Source organism: Populus trichocarpa, chromosome 10 (genome assembly GCF_000002775.5).
Source record: "Populus trichocarpa isolate Nisqually-1 chromosome 10, P.trichocarpa_v4.1, whole genome shotgun sequence".
Classification (NCBI taxonomy): domain Eukaryota; kingdom Viridiplantae; phylum Streptophyta; class Magnoliopsida; order Malpighiales; family Salicaceae; genus Populus; species Populus trichocarpa.
Genome location: NC_037294.2, coordinates 651,702 through 671,940, shown reverse-complemented (window position 1 = coordinate 671,940; position 20,239 = coordinate 651,702). Strand labels below are relative to the sequence as shown.

General features: G+C 32.6%; 1 protein-coding gene across 1 annotated transcript; it reads left to right on the top strand.

The window, feature by feature from the left end:
• Window positions 1-7,620: 7,620 nt before the first annotated feature.
• LOC7477224 (uncharacterized) lies at window positions 7,621-10,258 on the top strand. Its single transcript, XM_002315455.4, has 2 exons — window positions 7,621-9,175; window positions 9,829-10,258. Exons 1-2 carry the CDS (start codon window positions 7,904-7,906, stop codon window positions 10,000-10,002), a joined length of 1,446 nt encoding a protein of 481 aa, XP_002315491.4. The 5' UTR covers window positions 7,621-7,903; the 3' UTR covers window positions 10,003-10,258.
• The last annotated feature ends 9,981 nt before the right edge of the window (window positions 10,259-20,239 follow it).

Sequence of the window (20,239 nt, the reverse complement as noted above, 5' to 3'; positions counted from 1 at the left end):
CCAACCCATCTCTTAAAAAAAAAAATTGTTAGGCCATCTGTCAAAGCAACAAATAGGGTTGGGTCTAGCTTGAGCCCAACCTATCTGCATGAGCTTAAGCCTTGGGCCCCATAGATTAAAGCCATGTAGTTGGGCTAAGTCCAAACCAAAAGCTAAAGGCATGTTTGGTTCGCCCTTTTCCATTTAGTTTTAATTTTTTCTTTATTTGTGTCTAGTAAAAAATACCCTTAAAAATTTCAAATAATTCTAAAATATTCAAGGACTATTTTGAAATTATTTATGGATCCCTTACGTGTTTTTCCAATAGTTTTTGTCTAATTATGGACTGTAGACTTATACTATAAGATACGGATTCGGTATTAAAAATACCTGATTTTTCTTTGGAATTTCAAAAAACAATTCAAAAAGAAAAAACAATTTTCCTTATTTTAGAAAACACAAAAATATATTTTTTTTCAAAAATTTCATTTAATGTTGGACTGTATACTTATACTATAAGATACGGACCCCATATTAAAAATACTCAATTTTCTCTAAAATTTTAAAAAATCCAAAAAAATTAAAAATTTTCCTCATTTTGAAAACACAAAAAATATGTTTTGTATTTGTACATACAACCAAATTCTAAATAAAATAATGTTATCTTTTAAAAAAACAAAATCATATTTTTTTCATGTTTTAAAAATACAAAAAGGATATCGTAACCAATTTATGATTATCCATTAGGATTTAGTCAAAATATTAAAAATCTCACAACAATTAATTTGTTTAATTAGTTTTCAAGGTATTAGGATTTAGCTATAGACTTTAATATTAGGGTATACCCTTAGATATTAAAGATACAAAATAGAAAATAAATGTAATGTTAAAATTAGAGCCTTAGAATGGTTAGGATTTAACCTGATAAGGTAGGTATTTCTTCAAAAATAAAGATCTGCTTTGAACCTTAGATGAGACCAATGAATAGAAATATGACTTAAATTAACAATCAATCAACAATGTAGCTTACATTAGATAAGGTGTACTGGGGGTGATGCGTCTTCCCCTGGCACAACTAATCACTTTACCCAAACTCTTGCAAACCATAGGTTTCCTAGAGACCATGATACTAGGTGGCGACCCCCTCAAATCATAACTATGATTAAACCTAAACATCTTTCATACCAAGAGGCAGCTTTGTCACAACAATGTATATCTTGTAAAGTCATCCACAATTACAAACACATATCTATTACAACTTATGCTTTTAAGTCTAGTTGGTCCAAATAGATCTATGTATAGCAATTCTAAAGGTCTTTTCAGTAGAAATGTGACTTTTGCTCTTAAAAGATGTTTTTACTTGTTTACCCATTTGATAAGCATAACATAACTTTTTCTTTTTGAATGCAATATGAGGGAGACCTTTAACAAGTTCATTTTTTATAAGTTTATAAAGAATGGTCATGCTTATATGACCTAGTCTTCTATGCCAAAGAAAACTATCATTAATACTAGCAACAAGATAACTTTCCTTCCTCATGCATGCATTAATCTTAATCTTATAGACATTTCTTTTTTTTATTACCAACAAAAAGAACTTTATCATTTTCAAGGATTAAGCAACATGCACGGTCAACATATAATTTTGTAGCCTTTATTACACAATTGACTAATTCTTAGGAAATTATGTTTTAAACTATTTACAAGAAATGCCTTTTTTATTAAAGGAGATAACTTACCTCTAATATTGTCAACTCCAATGATCTTTCCTTTTGAGTTGTCTCTAAAGATGACTTTCCCACCATTGATCTTGGTAATGTTTGAGAACAATGAATCATCTAAAGTCATGTGTCTTGAGCAAACATTATTCAAGAACCACTCCATATGTTCCATTGATTCCTACACACACAAAATCAAGATGAATTTTTTGGTACCTATACCTTCTTGGGTCTTTTGTGGTTAGTGGTGGTTTATTTTGGAATCCAAGTTATATTGTAACAACCCGGCTTTTTCAAAGCCAAAACAACGGTAAATTGTTTTTTGTTCATCACCATATCATTTCTGGAAATTGATAAGCCGATTTCCACTCGTTATCGAGGCACGATCCATATGCAATAACATCAATCAACATTTTATAAGAAGTAGTTCTCACACATACATATAACATCACATTTGCATAATTACAAGTCTACATTATAATATATGTACATAGTCATAAGTTTGCATCCCTACATTAATAATAGTCATTACGAGTTTAAACAAAAGTATTGAATAACAATTATATAGTTATTACATTTTGTTCATATAAAATACATCATGATCTAAAATGCGACTACATGTTCTTTACAAAAATAGGATCTCATGAGATGGGTTTCTAGGCACCTTGTTGGTGTGACATCCTTGCTACAGTATGAATTTTTACAATAATTATAAATAATTAATGATAAGCAAATAAGTAGTTAAAGGAAAACATTATCGTAACTTTCTATTTAAAGCATAACAATCATAGTTCTTTCATATACTTGGTACATATAAAACGTAGTACACATGAACGCATCAATTCTTGGAACCAACTCATAACTTTCAACTTCAACCATCCTCTTAGGACGTCATTAGCCAAAACTAATCATCAATCACAACCCGGTCATCCGTTTCAGATGCCATTAGCCAAAGTTAATCATCTATTCATCCCAGTCATCCACTTAGAATGACATTAGCCAAAGTTAATCATCAATCACAACCTGGCCATCCATTTTGGATGCCGTTAGTCAAAACTAATTATCTATTGATCCCAGTCATCCACTTAGAACGCCATTAGCCGAAGCTAATCATCAATCACAAACCGGTCATCCACTTCAGATGCCATTAACAAAAACTAATCATTTGTTCATCATGGCCATCCACTTCAAATGTCATTAGCTGAAGCTAATCAATTATTCATCTCGGCCATCTGTTTAAGATGCAATTAGCCGAAGCTAATCATCAATCACAAAATAAGCAATTCCTTGACGACTTGGTATTCATACTAATATAATATCATGTCATTCATAATAAAACATTTCATAAATTAGCATTATGTAAGAGGAAGGTAGAGACCACCTATTTGTTCTTCCCGTGGGGTGTCCTTTCCCGATCGAAGGTTCGATCTCGGTTGCATTACCTAACATATCAATGATCACAAATCAGCATATTTGCATTCAGTAATTATATAACTCATCACCATATATATTTCAAGAATACACACGTTCACATTTAAGTGTTCTACATATTACACAATCATACCATGAAATCGTTACAAGTATTTAAGTCAATTATGTTATGAAGGTTTGTCGCAGAATTCGGTAGCGAAAGATGGTTCACTGGTGGCAAAAAATTTAGCAGCGAAAACTGATTCGCTATTGACACAAGATTCGACAGAAATCGCCAGCGCACATAGGCTACTGTTGACTTAGAAATCATTGATGAAAACTGAGTTGCTACCGACTTAGAAATCGTCAACACAACACATTTTCGCAGCTAACGCTGAAATCATCAGCACACATGGTTTACGGTTAACACAGAAATCGTTGATGAAAACTGAGTCATTGAAATTGTCAATGCAATACAATTTCACAACTGACGCTGAAATCATCAGCGCATAAAGTTTACAGCTGACGCGTAAATCGTTAATGAAAACCGAGTCGCTGCCGACTTAGAAATCGTCAACGCAACACAGTTTTATAGTTAATATTGAAATCGTTAGCGCATATAGTTTACAGCTGACATAGAAATAGTTGACGAAAACTAAGTCGCTGCCAACTTAGAAATCGTTAATGCAACACAGTTTCATAGTTATTGTTGAAGTCATCAGCGCATATAGTTTACAGCTAACGCAGAAATCGTTGACAAAAACTAAGTCGTTGCTAACTCAGAAATCATCAATGCAACACAGTTTCACAACTGACGCTGAAATCGTCAGCGTATATGGTTTACAACTGACACAGAAATCATTGACGAAAACTGAGTCATTACCGACTTAGAAATCGTCAACACAACATAGTTTTACAATTGACACTGAAATCATTAGTGCATATGGTTTACGGCTGACATATAAAATGTTGATAAAAACTGAGTCGCTGCCGACTTAGAAATTGTCAACGTAACACAGTTTCACAGCTAACGCTAAAATCATCAGTGCATATGGTTTACGGTTAACATAGAAATCATTAGCACACATAACCATACCTTCGATGTTTTCAGTTTCATCATGCTAAATTCATCCACTACTAATCAATGCACATCACATAAGGATATCATTTCCATCATATGCATTATCCCTCTAAGGATCATGCAAGGTCCCTTTATTATTTCCCCCTCTTCCTCTTGGTCGGACATTGTTGTCCATTGGCCCCTCTAATTTACACATGAAATTTGACATTTTTAACACAAACATAATCACAACAACATGCTACAAATACACCTTCATTCACTTGGTTCATAACCGTGCAATTTCGTCGATTACACAATAGAATTTGGGCATCAACATAATATGTTTTTTAAGGTTCAAAGACAACACAATCATGCACATAACATCATTCTAACATATTATCACACAATTTTATCAAACACAAGTAGAATTCACGTCATTAGCACCAATACACTTTCTATTTTTATTCTAGCATGGTCTAAGGTTCTAACAAGGTCACAATCCATGCATTACATCACATTACATTTGCATTCAGTCCAGCCTTTACAACGGTCGGCCCTCCTCTTCAGTTTGTGTGTTTAAAATTATCCAATTTCTTTGTTAAATGTTCTGGAATTAGCCCCCTCATTCATCCCTATTTTTTATGCATTCTTTAGTCCAGTTTTCCTTAGCAGCTGATGTAAGGATCCTAGGTCATCTACTTTCGGTTTTCTTATTCTTTTTGGTCCCAAAGTCTCAAGAACAAGTGGGGAAAGAGGTATGGTTCATACCTTAGGATTTTTAGTAGCTTTAGAAAGGGATTCAATAATTTTTTTCTTCCCCTCAAATCTTGGTTTTTTTCTTCTTCCTCTTCTCTAGTTTTGGTTTTCTTCCTTCCTTCACTAGCTATAGCAACCGGCCTCCTACACTCCTCTTCCTGTTAAGGTTTTAGTCATTTACACTTTTCTTTAACTCTCCATTCCTTTCTAATATTCAAGAGGGGTGTATACAGCTGGGTTTGAGGGTTTTCTCTTTAGAAAAGAGAGAGAAGGTCAGTTGCATGCAATTGGCTGGTTTTTGGGAAGAGAAAGGGTCACCTTCTCTTTTCTCTTGCATTTATATCTCCTTTTAAATGAGATGAGGTATTTGGGTGTTGGTTGTTTTAGGTTCCTATTCCCTTATTGAGTTATCTTAAGGCTGGTTATATCTTTTACAATCCTTATCTAGGAGAGGTTAGTCCTTCTTCTATTTTTTCCTTAGAACAAGTCGGTCTAACACAATTGTTTTCCTTAGCATGGGCGGCTGAGGACTAAAGTTTTTGTCGGGTTTTACACATATTACTAACCTTTTCCTTCTTCATAGGACAAGTATAAATTAAGTGACCGATGCTTTTACAATAATTACATGTTTGGTTTAGGTCATATGATTGTTTGGTTTTAACAGAGTAATTTTTTAAATATTTTTTATTCTTCTTAGGTTGATAGCCTAAACCTCTTTTGTTGAAAACATATTTTTGACTCGTAAGTATGGTTTCTAAGATCTTAGAACCTTAAGTGAATTTAGCTAGTGTAGTGTTCAACTTATCAACCTTTTCCTTTAAAGCCTTGTTTTTCTCTTTAAGTTGGCTCATCTTATCGTAATCATCAACTACAATACATGCTTTTTTTTAAGTATCTTTCTTAACAAGTAAATATACATGGTTCTTTTTCAATAAGCTATACTTGGAACCTAGATTCAGTTTTGAATGCTAAATTTTTCTTTGGCTTCTCTTATAGTTCTTGCTTTTCCATGGTGATTTCATGAGTCATAAGTGATCTGATGAGTTCTTCCAATGTAAATTTAGTGAGATCATTAGCTTATCATATTGTCATCACCTTTGTTTCCCAAGTCTTTGGCAGGGACCTAAGAATTTTGCTCATGATATCGACATTAGTATAAGTCCTACCAAGAGCATCCAAATTATTAGTGATAGTTTTCATTCTAGTAAACATATTAGTTAATGATTCATTTGGAATCATTTTAAATCTCTTCGATGTCGTACATGCTATATACAATAAAATATGTTTAAATGCCCTAATTTTAATACCCAAAAAAAGAAAAAGAAAATATTCTTTTTCTAAACTTAAAAGAAAATATTAAGAGTATGAAAAAAATAGACAATTACAAAATTGAGCGTCAAATCAATACTAAGACTTTTTTTCAAGACTATGATAACCTCATAAAAAATAAAACGAAACAAATTATGAAACTCGATTCTTAATCAATTCAATATCAAATGATAAAATAAAAAAAATGAATTTATAAATAAAATAAGAAGTTAAACTCACCATACCCATCAATAGGCCCATGTACTTTCTAAAATTTAATAACATGTTTTTTTTTCAAAACTATTTTTTTAACTATATGATAAAAAGAAAAAATAGATAATTACATCATCAAGTTCAATTAGAAAAAAAAAAAAAAAAAAGCACCCCACTAAACTCTCAAACAGGAGCAATAAGGGTTACCTCGCTAAATTCGCAAACCGGGACAACCAGGGTTACCTCACCAAACTCGCAAACCGGGTCTTGACTCCACAAAGTTTATTAACCTAGCTTTTTTTAAATCATTTTTTTATTTAACTAAACTTTTGGAAAATATTTCATATTGCGATGCTGAGATATTTTTTTGATACTATAATAACCATATAAAAGAAAAATTAAAATAAATTATTAACTTTAAACCCCATAAACATATCATAGAAAAACTAGATCAGAAAAAAAAAATCAATAACCAAAGGAAAAAAAGGTCAAAATACAAAAAAAACAACAACAAATAATATGAATTACTATTGTAATTCACAGTGTTAATGAGTGTGGAGAAATAATATTTTTCTCACACCTTTTAAATTTAGTTATAATAATTATAAAACTAAATAACAAAATTAATAACAAAAAAAAAAGTCAAAATGTAAAAAAAAAAATAAAACAACAGAACTATAAATTACTACTATAATTCATAGAGATAATGGATATGGGGAAAACATATTTTCCCCCACCTTTTAGCTTTAGGTATAATAATAATAATAATAATAATAATAATGTCTGCTTCTTTTGTTTTTGAAAAGAAAAATATTGTTTAAATAAAAGACGTCGTGTCCAACTGGTTAAAATGATGGACATGAATTTCTTCTTCCCCCACACGTTCAAATCCTGCGGTCCATATTTGCCTCTCTTTTCTGCCTTTTTTTTTTTTTAGTTTTTAAAATTGTTTAGGAATATTATATAAAAAAATTAAAAAAATTTATTAAACACAGTAATTTAAAAGATTAACTGAGATAGATATATGTAATTTATTTTAATATATTGTTAACTAAAAAAAATATCTTAAACCCCATAAAATTTTATATTGTTAACTAATGGCAATACTAAAAAACATTCTTTGCAATTTAAATATTATTTTTTTTAAGTTAAAATAATTATTCGTTCGATCCGCAGCAGGAAATAACCAGTCATTATCTAAATTCTAAAGCCTCCCTCACCTCCTTCCTCTCACATTAACCCAACCTTTCAGATCAGATCAGATCAGATCAGACCAGACACCTCATCTCATTTCCTCCAATTTACAGCAAGACAAGGCGGCCGTGAGCACAACCTTCGCCATCCCTCTCCTTTTCCGATCTCTGAAATATACACAATACAGCCACAACTTAAAAGATATAACAAGGTACTTCCAAGATCTCATTTTGAATCTTTTTTTTTTTTCGTAATTTGATCGAATATGAGCAACTTCAATTTCGATTTCGGAATCGGATCAAACCGACCCAAATCTTTAAACGATCAAAGGAACCCAAACCCATCTCCTTATTCATCTTCTACACAACAATCTAAGCCTACGTGGCAACCCAATAAGCCATCATGGACGCACCAACCGGCACCAGCCCAGTCAATGGTCCGACCCGGTGGTTTGAATGGACCCGCTTCTATGGTGGGTGATATAACTGGGAAGAGTTGGAATTCGGGTATCGGTTCGGGTTCTGGTATTGGGATTGTTGAAAAGAACCCTAATTTGTTTTGTGATCTTGTTACTTCTGCTATTGGAAATACCAAGGGTAGCAGTAATAGTAATGTTCCTTTGAAAAATGTTAATAAAAGCGCATATTCGATGGGGAATTTGGCTGATTCTTTGCCGAAAACGAGTGGATCCACCGCCAAGAGTGGTGGAGGTTGGGTTGGTAATGATAATTTGGGTGGTTATTCCAGTGGATATAATAGAAATAGTGGTAATGCTAATGTTAGTGTTGGTGTTAATAAAAGTTCGAATCTTGGGGGGGCGTCGATGAAGAGTATGAGTGGTGGTGGAATGAGTGGAAGTAAGGACCCTTTTAGTTCTTTGGTTGATTTTGGAATGAATCAGAAACAAGGTAATATTAATTCGGCTAGTAAAGATAATAAGCCGTCTGGCAATGCTACTGGTGATGCATTTGGTGCGTTTCAAAATGCTTCAAGTGCAAAATCGGTTCCATCAGTTGGTGTTGGTGCTAGCAATAATGGTTTCATGGGATCAAATACGAGTTCCAAGTCCAATATTGATGACTTTGGAATGTTCAACAATAGCTTTCCTACTCAGAAGCAGCAGGCTCCGGTTCAACCTTCAGTTGGTGATCCGCTTGACATGTTCTTCACACCTTCCTCGGGAAATGCTACAACAGTATCTGGAGGATCGGGAGGGCAGCCATTGTCGGAAGTTGATGATTGGGGATTGGATTCTGGGCTTGGAGGGGGAGGCGTGAATGATTCTCATGGTGTCACCACTGAGCTTGAAGGGCTTCCAGCTCCTCCTGCTGGGGTAACAGCTTCTGCAGCAAAGAACAAGGGCATTGAAAATCAAAAACAGGGGCAATATGCAGATGCCATCAAGTGGCTGTCTTGGGCTGTGGTACTTCTTGAGAAAACAGGTGATAAGGCTTCCACCATGGAGGTTTTATCAACCAGAGCTTCATGTTATAAAGAAGTTGGAGAGTATAAGAAGGCAGTGGCTGATTGTTCAAAGGTATAATCATTTCTTTATTTTGCTCATTGATTTAAGTTGTGGCCTTTTTGTACATTCCTTCTGGTGATCGTTTTATGAGAGCTGTGTGTTTCTTTATTGTAAACTATCTGCATTATGATTGAAAAAATTGAGTTTTAGGATAGCACTTCATATGGCGTGGGCTTCTGAGCATAGGATGACATGGCTATGAGACTAACTTGGGAACTAAAGAAGCAGCTACATGACTGTGTTGTATGGTTAGATCCCCAAGAGAGAATCAATGTTAGAAAAGTGGAGCCTTGATACACTGAGCTTTTAGTCCCTGGGGTGGCACCTCTGATGAGTTCCTGACTTGGAGCCCTTCTTGTTTTGGACTCGACAGCATTTGCTTAGTGCTCTGGATAACTATAACCAAGTACCATGTAAATTATTTGAAGTATATAAATAAATCTGTCCTACAAGCAACTTTTAGCCATTGCATATTTGAAGACCAGCAACTTGCCCAGTGATGCAAGTAGATCTTGCATTCCACAAAATGTAGACAATGCATTTCTTTTTTTCTCTTCTGTGCTTGAGGGTGCTTTTCCTGGCTTCCTATGATATTCACATTGATTTTTCTTGATCTACTAAAATTACAAGGTTAGGTACTTCATAGTTTTCTCTCTGCTGTGCAGGTGCTTGAACATGATGATGCGAATGTATCTGTTCTTGTACAGCGTGCACTCCTGTATGAGAGTATGGAAAAGTACAGGCTCGGAGCAGAAGATCTGCGGGTTGTTCTGAAGATTGATCCTGCCAACAGGGTTGCAAGGAGTACTGTTCACCGTTTGACCAAAATGGCAGACTAGAGAGGTTCTGAAAATTTCACTTTGTATTTTGCCTTCTTCATATAGGTTACCTTTCCCCATTGCTAAATTTGTGGGGAATGATGGCATTTTGCTTGAATACATATTTCAGTTGATAATTGTGGCTTGTGTTTATGATGTTGAATTCTTTTTTTTCTTTTTTCTTCTTTATTGTGACTGGGATATCCTTACTTGATACTTCAAAAAGGTTTTTGTATTTTGCAACTTTTTGGGAAAGACATGTAGCGCCTCATTTTTACCTCGTGTATCTTTTTAAATTCCAAGATTTTGTTGTCATCTGATTTAAATGTTGGTCCGAGATATACACCACTGTAATTCTTTATATTTAGTTACATATTCGTGGTTGATGATTCTCCATGATAATATCATGTTCACTGTGTGTTTAGCAAGCATTGGAAGCGGTGCTAATTAGTCAAGAGATAAGAAGGTCAAGCTGTAGCGTGGTGGCAAGGTGTTACACTTTTCCACATTTGACTACCATGACTAAATTTCATAATCCCTCAAGAATTGACCATTTAAATTTAAAATGTTCCTCCTGATCTCTTACTGTAATTTCATGATTTAGGTTTGTAACTGCATTCCAAATATGGATTGATTTGATATGATAATGTTAAAAATAAGTTTTTAAAAATAAAATATTTTTATTTTAATACATTTTCAAGCGAAAAACATTTTAAAAAGTAATTACTACTACATTTTCAAACAATATTTTACAAGATGAACTTTTACAATTTAACTTGTCCTTTGTTTGGAATTTAAGAAAATTGGCGTTCTTCATGTTGATTTGTCACTGATGGTGTTAGCATAAGATAATTTTGCGTTTAAAGTCCTGTCATCGTGGTTTCTTGGAATTTCATTGATTAAAAATCATCTGGGATTAGGCTATTTTTCTAGTATCATTTTTCTGGGATTAGTAACTTGCAGATTCAATGCCAATGTTGGACGCATGACTCGTGCGGCAAATTGGATGGTGGTGTGCTTGCAATCTTGCAAGTGCTGCATCCTACTTCCCAGCACTAGTCGTCACTGCAATCTTGTGACTGCAGTAACAGATTTTGTTGCCGGAAAATTTGACGAAGGCTTTGTCACTCTATACTTATTACATAGTTACAGGGCAAGCAAGCTAATCAAAATTGAACCTGTTCAATTATTTGTAGCAACCTGGGTTATCAAGATCCAGAAAATGGATCTTCCTCTGCTTGTCCGAAACGGATTCCAGTGGTATCAGACAAATAACAATAAGCCTCTACACATTTTCATTTTTCTGGGATTAGTAACTTGCAGATTGAATGCCACTGTTGGACGCGTGACTCATTCGGCAAATTGGATGGTGGTGTGCTTGCAATCTTGCAGTGCTGCATCCTACTTCCCAGCACTAGTCGTCACTGCAATCTTGTGACTGCAGTAACAGATTCAGTTGCCGGAAAATCTGACGTAGGCTTTGTCACTCTATACTTGTTACATAGTTACAGGGCAAGCTAATCATTATTGAACCTGTTCAATTATTTGTATAATTGAACCTGTTCAATTATTTGTAGCAACCTGGGTTATCAAGATCCAGAAAATGGATCTTCCTCTACTTGCTTGTCCGAAAAGGATTCCGGTGGTATCAGACAAATAACAATAAGCCTCTACACATTTTGTTTTTCCAAGCTCCTACCGTTGGGTGCTGCCAAAAATGCTTATATGGTAATGAACATCTTCAAGACAATTTGTGTGGACTATAAATTAAACCCTCTATTTAGAGTGTCTGAAGATAGCATATTTCACATCAATTAGAAAAGAAAACAAACGTTATTGATGACTTAACAAAGCTCTTGGGTTTGGATTAGAAATGTGCAATGCCTCACATTTCTCTATATTAGAGCATGAATATTTTTGTATTGCAAAAGTATTTAAAAATAAAATAAATTTTTTTAATTTTTTAATTTTAAATTATTTTTTTAGTATTTTTATATTGTTTTGATATACTAATGTTAAAAATAATTTTTTAAAAATAAAAAAAAATATAATTTTAATTTATTTTCAAGTAAAAAACAAATATTATCACCCACAATTCACCAAATAGAATTCTTTTATCTACACGGTTAACAACGTTTTAAACTGCGGCTGCATTGACAAAAACAATCTTAAGGCTTAAGGCTTTTTAGACTACCTTCCCCGAGAAATAAATTGATTAAAACCTTACCTCAAGAAGCTGCTTGTCTAAGGTTAGCAATGTCACAAATCATTTACGTTCTTGCAGCCTTTGATGAAGTAATACGTTACTTTAACATCAGATTGTTTACCCGTAACATCATGTGTTTGGCAGGCTTTGATGATTGTAGTAACCTTAACCTCAATCCTTGACTGTTTTGGCATTTGTCAACCAAAACTGTCGGAAGTTCCCATTCGATGTACTGACAAAGATACTCTGCTTCCTAACCTCAAGAGTCTCCTGCAATTACTCAAATGCTTGTCGAAACCATGTTGTTTCCTAATTGACAGCCCAGATTTCATCAAGCTTCATCTCAATCACTACATCGAAACCAGCACCAATCATTGATGATGTTAAGCCATGCAGTTTAATGTATGCGCTAGAGTTGGACTCATTAGATAAGTTCCCAGAGGAACTCAATCGTCCCTTTGTGTCTTATGCAAGCAGCTTTGATCACTGTGCAAAAATGGTAGTCGCTTGACCATTTCGCCTAGAAAATATTATGGTGATGTAGATGGTTGTTCCAATGGCCTGCTTGCTTTGTTTAGTATCAAGTCTGGCGTGGCTTCGTGGAATCCATCAACTACAGAGCTCCAATTGTTGCCTAATTTTTGGGGTGAATATGAATACTGTGATAGTTATCTTGATAAATTTAGATATTGATAATACACAAATTAAAAAAAAAAAAATTTAGTTGTTTAGGTCCTGCGTAAATGGTGGGAATTTAAACTTGACACCAACACCAACTCCGGTTTGTCCACCCCTGCCCTAGCACACCCTTGTGTGCATTTTTTTCTAGTTGTTGAGAGTCATGCACAATTTTTTCTATGCATACACACTTTTTTTTTATATGTAAACCAGACACTATTTTCTTCAACGTTAACATTGTTTATGTATAATACAACAACAATGGCATGACACAATAATCAATGTAAGCCAATGGTAGAACATCAATTTCTCTACCAATAATATATCTCATTTTCCTTAAAAAATTACAATATTTTAGTGTATAAATACACTTAGTCACCAGGAAAAATCTAGATCCTATCTTTGACCATACAGAAATAGCCATAAAAATCTAGAAAGTCAAGCCATAAGCTAGAACATTGGCTATGCAAAGGTGCTAGACCATGCCACACAAATTCTAGCTATATAAAAGCCAGAGCATTCACGACCGAAGTTAGGCCAAGCTATGTAATTTATAGCCAACACATGCACATGTTACACCCAGATACACACTTCCTACAACTCTATTTTATTTTTCTCTTTTTATATATTATTTTATTCTCCTACATTTACTGATTTTAGCATCGAAATGTCACGTATTCCCAACTAGTTTTTCAAGAACAACCTTGGTCAGGCAAATGTATATATTCAAACAATCACTTCACTAGCTTATGATACAACCATGGAAAGCTTATATTATGTCTGAAGTTTTTTTACGATCCCATCAATTGCATTGTTTGTGAAAAACTAAACAAAAGATAATTCATTCCCTCTCACCAATCATACTTTTTCATGGCTAATGAAACTCTAGGATAGAGAAAAGTAATCGATCTCCCTACCATAGAAACTATAGCTCCTTCAGCAATTTAATAACTCTCCCATCAAGTTTAAGTGCTTAACAATGTTGTTCTAGCCATACAAGAACAACTTCACACTTTTTCACTCCATCAACAAGAAAAATATAACATACAGCTCCACTATATGCACTAGAGGCATAAAGATAACTCTAGTTCCATGAGGGAGCAAGAGAAAATGAGATATAAAGTATGCATGACACTCCAAAATTATAAAGGAGTTGCTCTCTCTATAAAGAGCACTCCTCTACATATCTTAGCTATAGTCGTAGTTGTGTCTGTTAATCCTTCTCTGGCTCTTTATATTTTTCCATTTCATCAACTGAAACAATACAACATATAGCTCCACTACGTGACTAAAGGCAAAAAGATAACTCTAGTTTTATGAAAAAGAATGACAAAATAACATACGAAGTATGCATGATACTCTAAAATCATGATGGAGTTGCTCTCGCTATAAAGAGCACTCCTCCACATATCCTAGCTAAAGTCATGACTATATCCATTAATCTTTTTTTTTACTCTCATTCACATGCTCCATTATGAAAAAAAAAGAAAAAAAGAGATGAGATGAGATCAGTGACTATATGACCTTTTAAGAATGAACATCATTCCAACTAGACTCTTCACTTTGTCATTAAGTGTTATACTCCCATCTCTTTAAAAAATATGTTTATACAAATGCTAACTTGGACAACTATGATGGTCTTACAGATCCTAGAAAGCACAACCAAAATATTAGAAGCATCCTAGAGCTTGACATAAAAGAGTTACGTCATGTGCAAGGTTCTTCCAACAACTTTTTGTGGATCTTCTAGGGTATGGTATCACATCCTTAAGTCTGGCTCCATTATTAGCCTTCAAGATCTCTATTATTAGCTTATATCTCCTTTTAATACGAGCATTCCAACCAAAAAGAGAGTAACTAAGCTCTTTGTTATCACCCAACAAGAAGATAAAATCACTAGAGTTTATCTTTAAAGATTCAATGAGAAAAATCTACTCGAACCAATTGTCACTAAAGTCCTAATCAGTGAAGTCTATGACTAGTTATTATGGAAACATTTGTATACTTTCTCTAACATGACTCTCCTCAAAGTAAAACAGGTAACAAAGAACCATATTTGAGTAAAAAAAATCAACTGTCACCAAACAAGGACACCCTCCTTTTCAAAGAGCAGATCTCTATAAATCTATCAATTTCCTACTAATGCATCATCCGAGAGAAGCACTAGGGGACCCAATTATGATCACCTTACATTTTATGAGCTTCTTACCACACCTTTTATCACTATATGTGTTGAGGTATTTGTTGCCATTTAGGAAAAGGAATTTATGTGGTATCCACCTCCAATGAAGAGTGGCATAAATACAAAAAATCCTAAGAAGTTTTATCATTATCATTGTGTCCACAGTCATGACACTAAAGAATGTCATGCCATAGAAAAAAAGATTAAAATATTGATCTTTATAGGGCATCTTCAACAATTTATAAAGAATGAGATACAACCTTAACAAACAAGAAAAAGTCCTCATGATACATTACCCAAGATTAGATAATTTTTAAAATTATCTCTTTATCTTTTGAAATTTTTAAATAAAATAAGTATTTTTCTTAATGTCTTCAGTGACTCCAATAAAAAATCTCCACTGCAAGATCTTTGTGTCTTCATAAAAATCTCTATGATGAAATCACCATAACTCCATTGAATTCTCCACGTTTCCACTTCTTGATGTCTTCAATAAATTTTTTATGTGTCTATGTTTCCATTGAAATATCTATATGTGACTCCATAAGAAATCTTTATCTCAAGATCTTCATTGAAATCTCTACATCTCTATGCGACATCTCTTTACACAATATTTTAGCACTACTTTCATGATCACAAAGCATTTTTTATTTTTAGATAATAATGTTTTCTATTGGAAATTGATAAAATCTTATCTCTTTTACAGGAAAAACTTTCATGACAACAAAAGCAATAAAAAGAAAACATTTATTTTTCATAAAGGCACATCCACAAAAATATATATATACCAAGGTAATATTTTTCATGCAAATATAGCCGCAAAGTTAACGTTTATACAGTAAGTATTTTCTTCTCCCACTTTTGTTGGTTAAAATCTTCTAAACATGATTGTTTAAGAGAATTGGGAGGCAAAAGATAATATATTTTTTTAAAACAAAATCCAGCTATTTGCTAGAATTTCAACTCAACACTGAACTCAGTCTATCTAATTCTACCCTGGCACACCCTTTTATGCATCTTTTTAGTTTCCTATAAGTCATGCACATAGTCTTTTCTACGCACACATAAAAAACATTTATGCAAAGTATACATCATTTTTATGGTAATAACATTGCCCATCACAAACATTTCCACCAATGGCATACATGACTAGCTAATATCAGTTCTCTATTAATGATATGTCTCCTTCTCCATAAAAAAAGTGCAAGATCTCAGTGTATAAATACACTTAATCACCAAGCAAAATCCAGATCTCATCCTTGGCCACATTGAGATAGTGATGCAAACATCTCCCAAGATATGCTAAAATTATATTTGAATATTTTACAACTCGACCTCACAAGAAAGTTATATATAATTATCACTCCCACCATACACCTATAAAAAGACACGACGAGTAGTATAAAATCACAACAACGTTGATCAATATTTCAAAGAGTTTGCAAGTTTAATCAAGAACTTGGTATGTGAATAACTTAACCACACGAAAGATATTAATAATGCTATTTTTTAATTAAAAAAATAGTCCTTCCTTCAAAAAATCTCTGCAAAAAAGTATTTATACTAACAAGAATCCTAAGTCTAATAGGACATTCCTAATTAATATGGATAAACCTAATAATAAATAATAATCCAATAAACTAAAATTTAAGTAAAGGCCCTAATATATCTAAAAGATATAATAATAACTAAAATATAAATAAAATAATAGCCCAACTAATTTAAATAATATTAAAGTTGTTTTCGTAATCTACTGGTAGAATGAAAACTCAACTTTAAATGCATAGTTCTCTCTCATATTAATGAATTTGAAGACATGCCATATATCACTGGAAATATATGGATGTATACTTTCCAATACAACTAAAATAGCATTAAAATCCCTTGCATACCTTTATTTATGACAAAACAAAATAGTGAAAGGTCAAAACTAGCTAATTGAATCTTCTTATTCCAATCTTTTTGTAATGTCTGAATGACCATCTACAATCCTTTCTTAAACATGAATTAAATTCTTCATTATTTAATATCTTCTTGAAATCCATCTTAGCTCATATGTCTTAAAGAAGTCAATTGAAAGCTTCTTTGAACCTTTTAGCCTTAAGTCTTGTCAGTGGACCAACTAAAACCTCTAATGGATCTCTTGATATTGCTTGGATCATATTAGATAGCCATAGAAAGTTAGAAAGTTAGGCTATAAGCCATAGGGGAGCATTAATCATGCAAAGGTGTTAGACCATGCCACACAAAACCCAGAGCATTCATAGTCAAAGCTAGGTCATGCTATATAATTTTTAGCTAGCATATTTACAAGCTATATCTAAATACATACTCCCACAACTTTATTTTGTTTTTTTTTTATCTTTCTTTGCATTATTTTATTCTCCTATATTTACCAACTTAAGCATTAAAGTGTCTTATGAGGAACTGGCTTTTCAAGAACAACCTAAGTTGGACAAAGGTCTACATTCAAGTCATCACTCCATTATTCTAGGAAGAAATCATGGGAAACCCATATTATGTATAATGTTTTTTCATGATTTCATCAGTTTGACTCTATCAATGATGATTAAAAGGTTATATGAATATTGTGATATTATCAAACAAAATGGACTTTGATTATTATTTATAGTATAAGAGGAAGTCATCTTAAAAGAATTCATAAGCCCTTCCCATATTATATTCTTGAAGGACGAATATGTGGTGTTCTTATTGGTAATTCTTTGCATTGGTTGGTTTCTATTGGAAATGATTGTTGCGACCATAATTTTATAGTTGCCTTTGATCTTGGGGATGATCATTTTTTATTGTGCCAAAGCATAATTATAGGGAGATTTATGTTTGGAGGTATTGGTGAAGAGATCTATCTATAAATTGTAAGTCTGGTTATGATGAACATATTGAGATTTATATGGGTTTTGAAAAAAAAACAAGGTAAATGAGTTTTGAACTAAATTATGTTCTCTCTTTAAGGTGGAATACAAGAAGTTCTTGTTAGAAATTTGTTTTAAGAAACATGGTTAATAGACATATATAAGGTCAATTTAATAGTGGAAAAGCACTTTTAGAGTTAAGACTTTGTTGGAAATTATTTTCTAATAAAATTAATTTAACATAGAACATTAACATATTTAAAATAAATTATGGATGAATGAGAAATTGATGTCAAAAAATCCTTGATGAGCATGATTTTTAAATCCAAAACCCCTCAATCTCACATTGAAATATGATAAATTTTCTTCTACCTTATATAGTGGGAAGATGAAGAGTCAAAATTAGACCCAAAGGGAACCAAGTATTTTAGAAATGAAAGGCCCTAGGCTAAATGGATTTTAAACTTTATTTGTATATGCTCGCTTATCATAACTTGGGACTTAAGCTCAAGCCTGCTATAAAATGATTTTTTAGCCCATAAAGATTTTTTTGTAAGCCCACAAATAAATATTTTGAACATTAACCTTCATGTTCTTGAATTGTTTCTTTTCAAAGGTTGAGCTATTTATTCTTTTTATAACAGGCAATTAAGGCAACGCAATGGGATCATAATTAATTTTGCATCAATTGTTCCTTGATATTAATTTTGCATCAACAATATTAAGACTAAAATTCTTACCTTGTTGTTGTTCTTTCTATGATCTATTGTCAAATCAAATCTTATTTATTTATAGTTATAAATTGTTTAGTTATTTTCTTTGTTGAATTTTAATTTGGTCACTGCAATTATTTGTGTGTTTACATGTTTATAAGCCATATTTCTATTATATATGTGTGTGTGTGGTGGTTGTTGGAAAGATTCCACCATCACCTTTTATGGTGTATGGTGAGAACCTGAGAAGTTCAATGAATTGAACTTTAAGAGGTGGTTACAGAAGATGTTATTTTTCTTGACCACCTTGAACTTGGCAAAATTTTGTATATAAATAACCAAAGCTGTAAGATAATGAATTATATCCCACCATTATGGAAGTTGTGGATGTATGAAATCATTGGGATTTCATGTGCAAGAACTACATCTTGAATGGGAAGTGTATAATTCAATCAAGAGCGCAAAGGTATTATGAAAAGTTTTAGATCGAAAGTACAATGCTGAAGATGTTGGTATGAAAGAATTCATAATCGACAAATTTCTAGATTTTAAAATGATTAATTCAAGAACCGCAATAAACCAAGTTCAAGAATTTTAGTTCATCTTGTATGATATTCATGTTGAAGGAATTATTATGAGTGGATCCTTCTAAGTGTGAGGTTTGTGTAGAATCAAAATTTACAAAAAAAAAAAAAAAACTTTTTTTCAAATAAGTGAAAGATATAGTGAAATTCTAGATTTAATTCACTCAAATATTGATTATTTAAAATTTGTGCAAACTACCTTTGAAAAAAAAAGTATTAAATTACTTTATAGATATCTGCACAAGGAATTGTTATACCTATTTTATTAGAAGCAAAGATAAGACTCCTTAAATGTTTAAACATTATAAGAATAAAGTTAAAAATCAACTTAATAAAAAGATAAAGATAATAAGAAGTGATATGGGTGGAGAGTATGAAATTTTTTTTGGAGAGTTTGATTCTTAAAATTATATGATCCACCAAATTATTCCTCTTTATTCACCTCAATAAAATGACATTACTAAATAAATAAAAAACAAACAAACATTAAAATAAATGATGAATGTCAGTTTGGTAACTTTGGGGATACCTTAGAGCCTATAAAGGAAGGCAGTTTTGAGCTATTAATTATATACTTAACAAAGTACCCCATAAAAGTTAGAGAATACACCATATAAATTGCATATCGATTTCTTATATATAAGTCAAGTATTGAGAATATTTATCCTAGTATGATAATAGAATCAAAGAAATTTTTTTTTTAAGATGTTTTTTCATATAAGAAATCCATTCACCTAAAAGAACTATTGAAGTTATCAAGTAATTAGCATCAATTGGAAGATGACGAGGTTGAGATAAGAGAGTAAGGGAGAAAATGACCAAAATGTTTGGTCTTGTTTTTCTAACACACTTGATAGAAAATGAATCTCAAAGCTATTTTGAGGCAATGTCCTATCCTAAAACTTTTTTTTGGAATAAGGTAGTCAATAATGAAATTGAATCCATTATGCATAATCATATATAAGAACTAGTGAATCTTTCACCAAAAGTAAATAATTAGATCATTAGTAATTCTTTAAAAT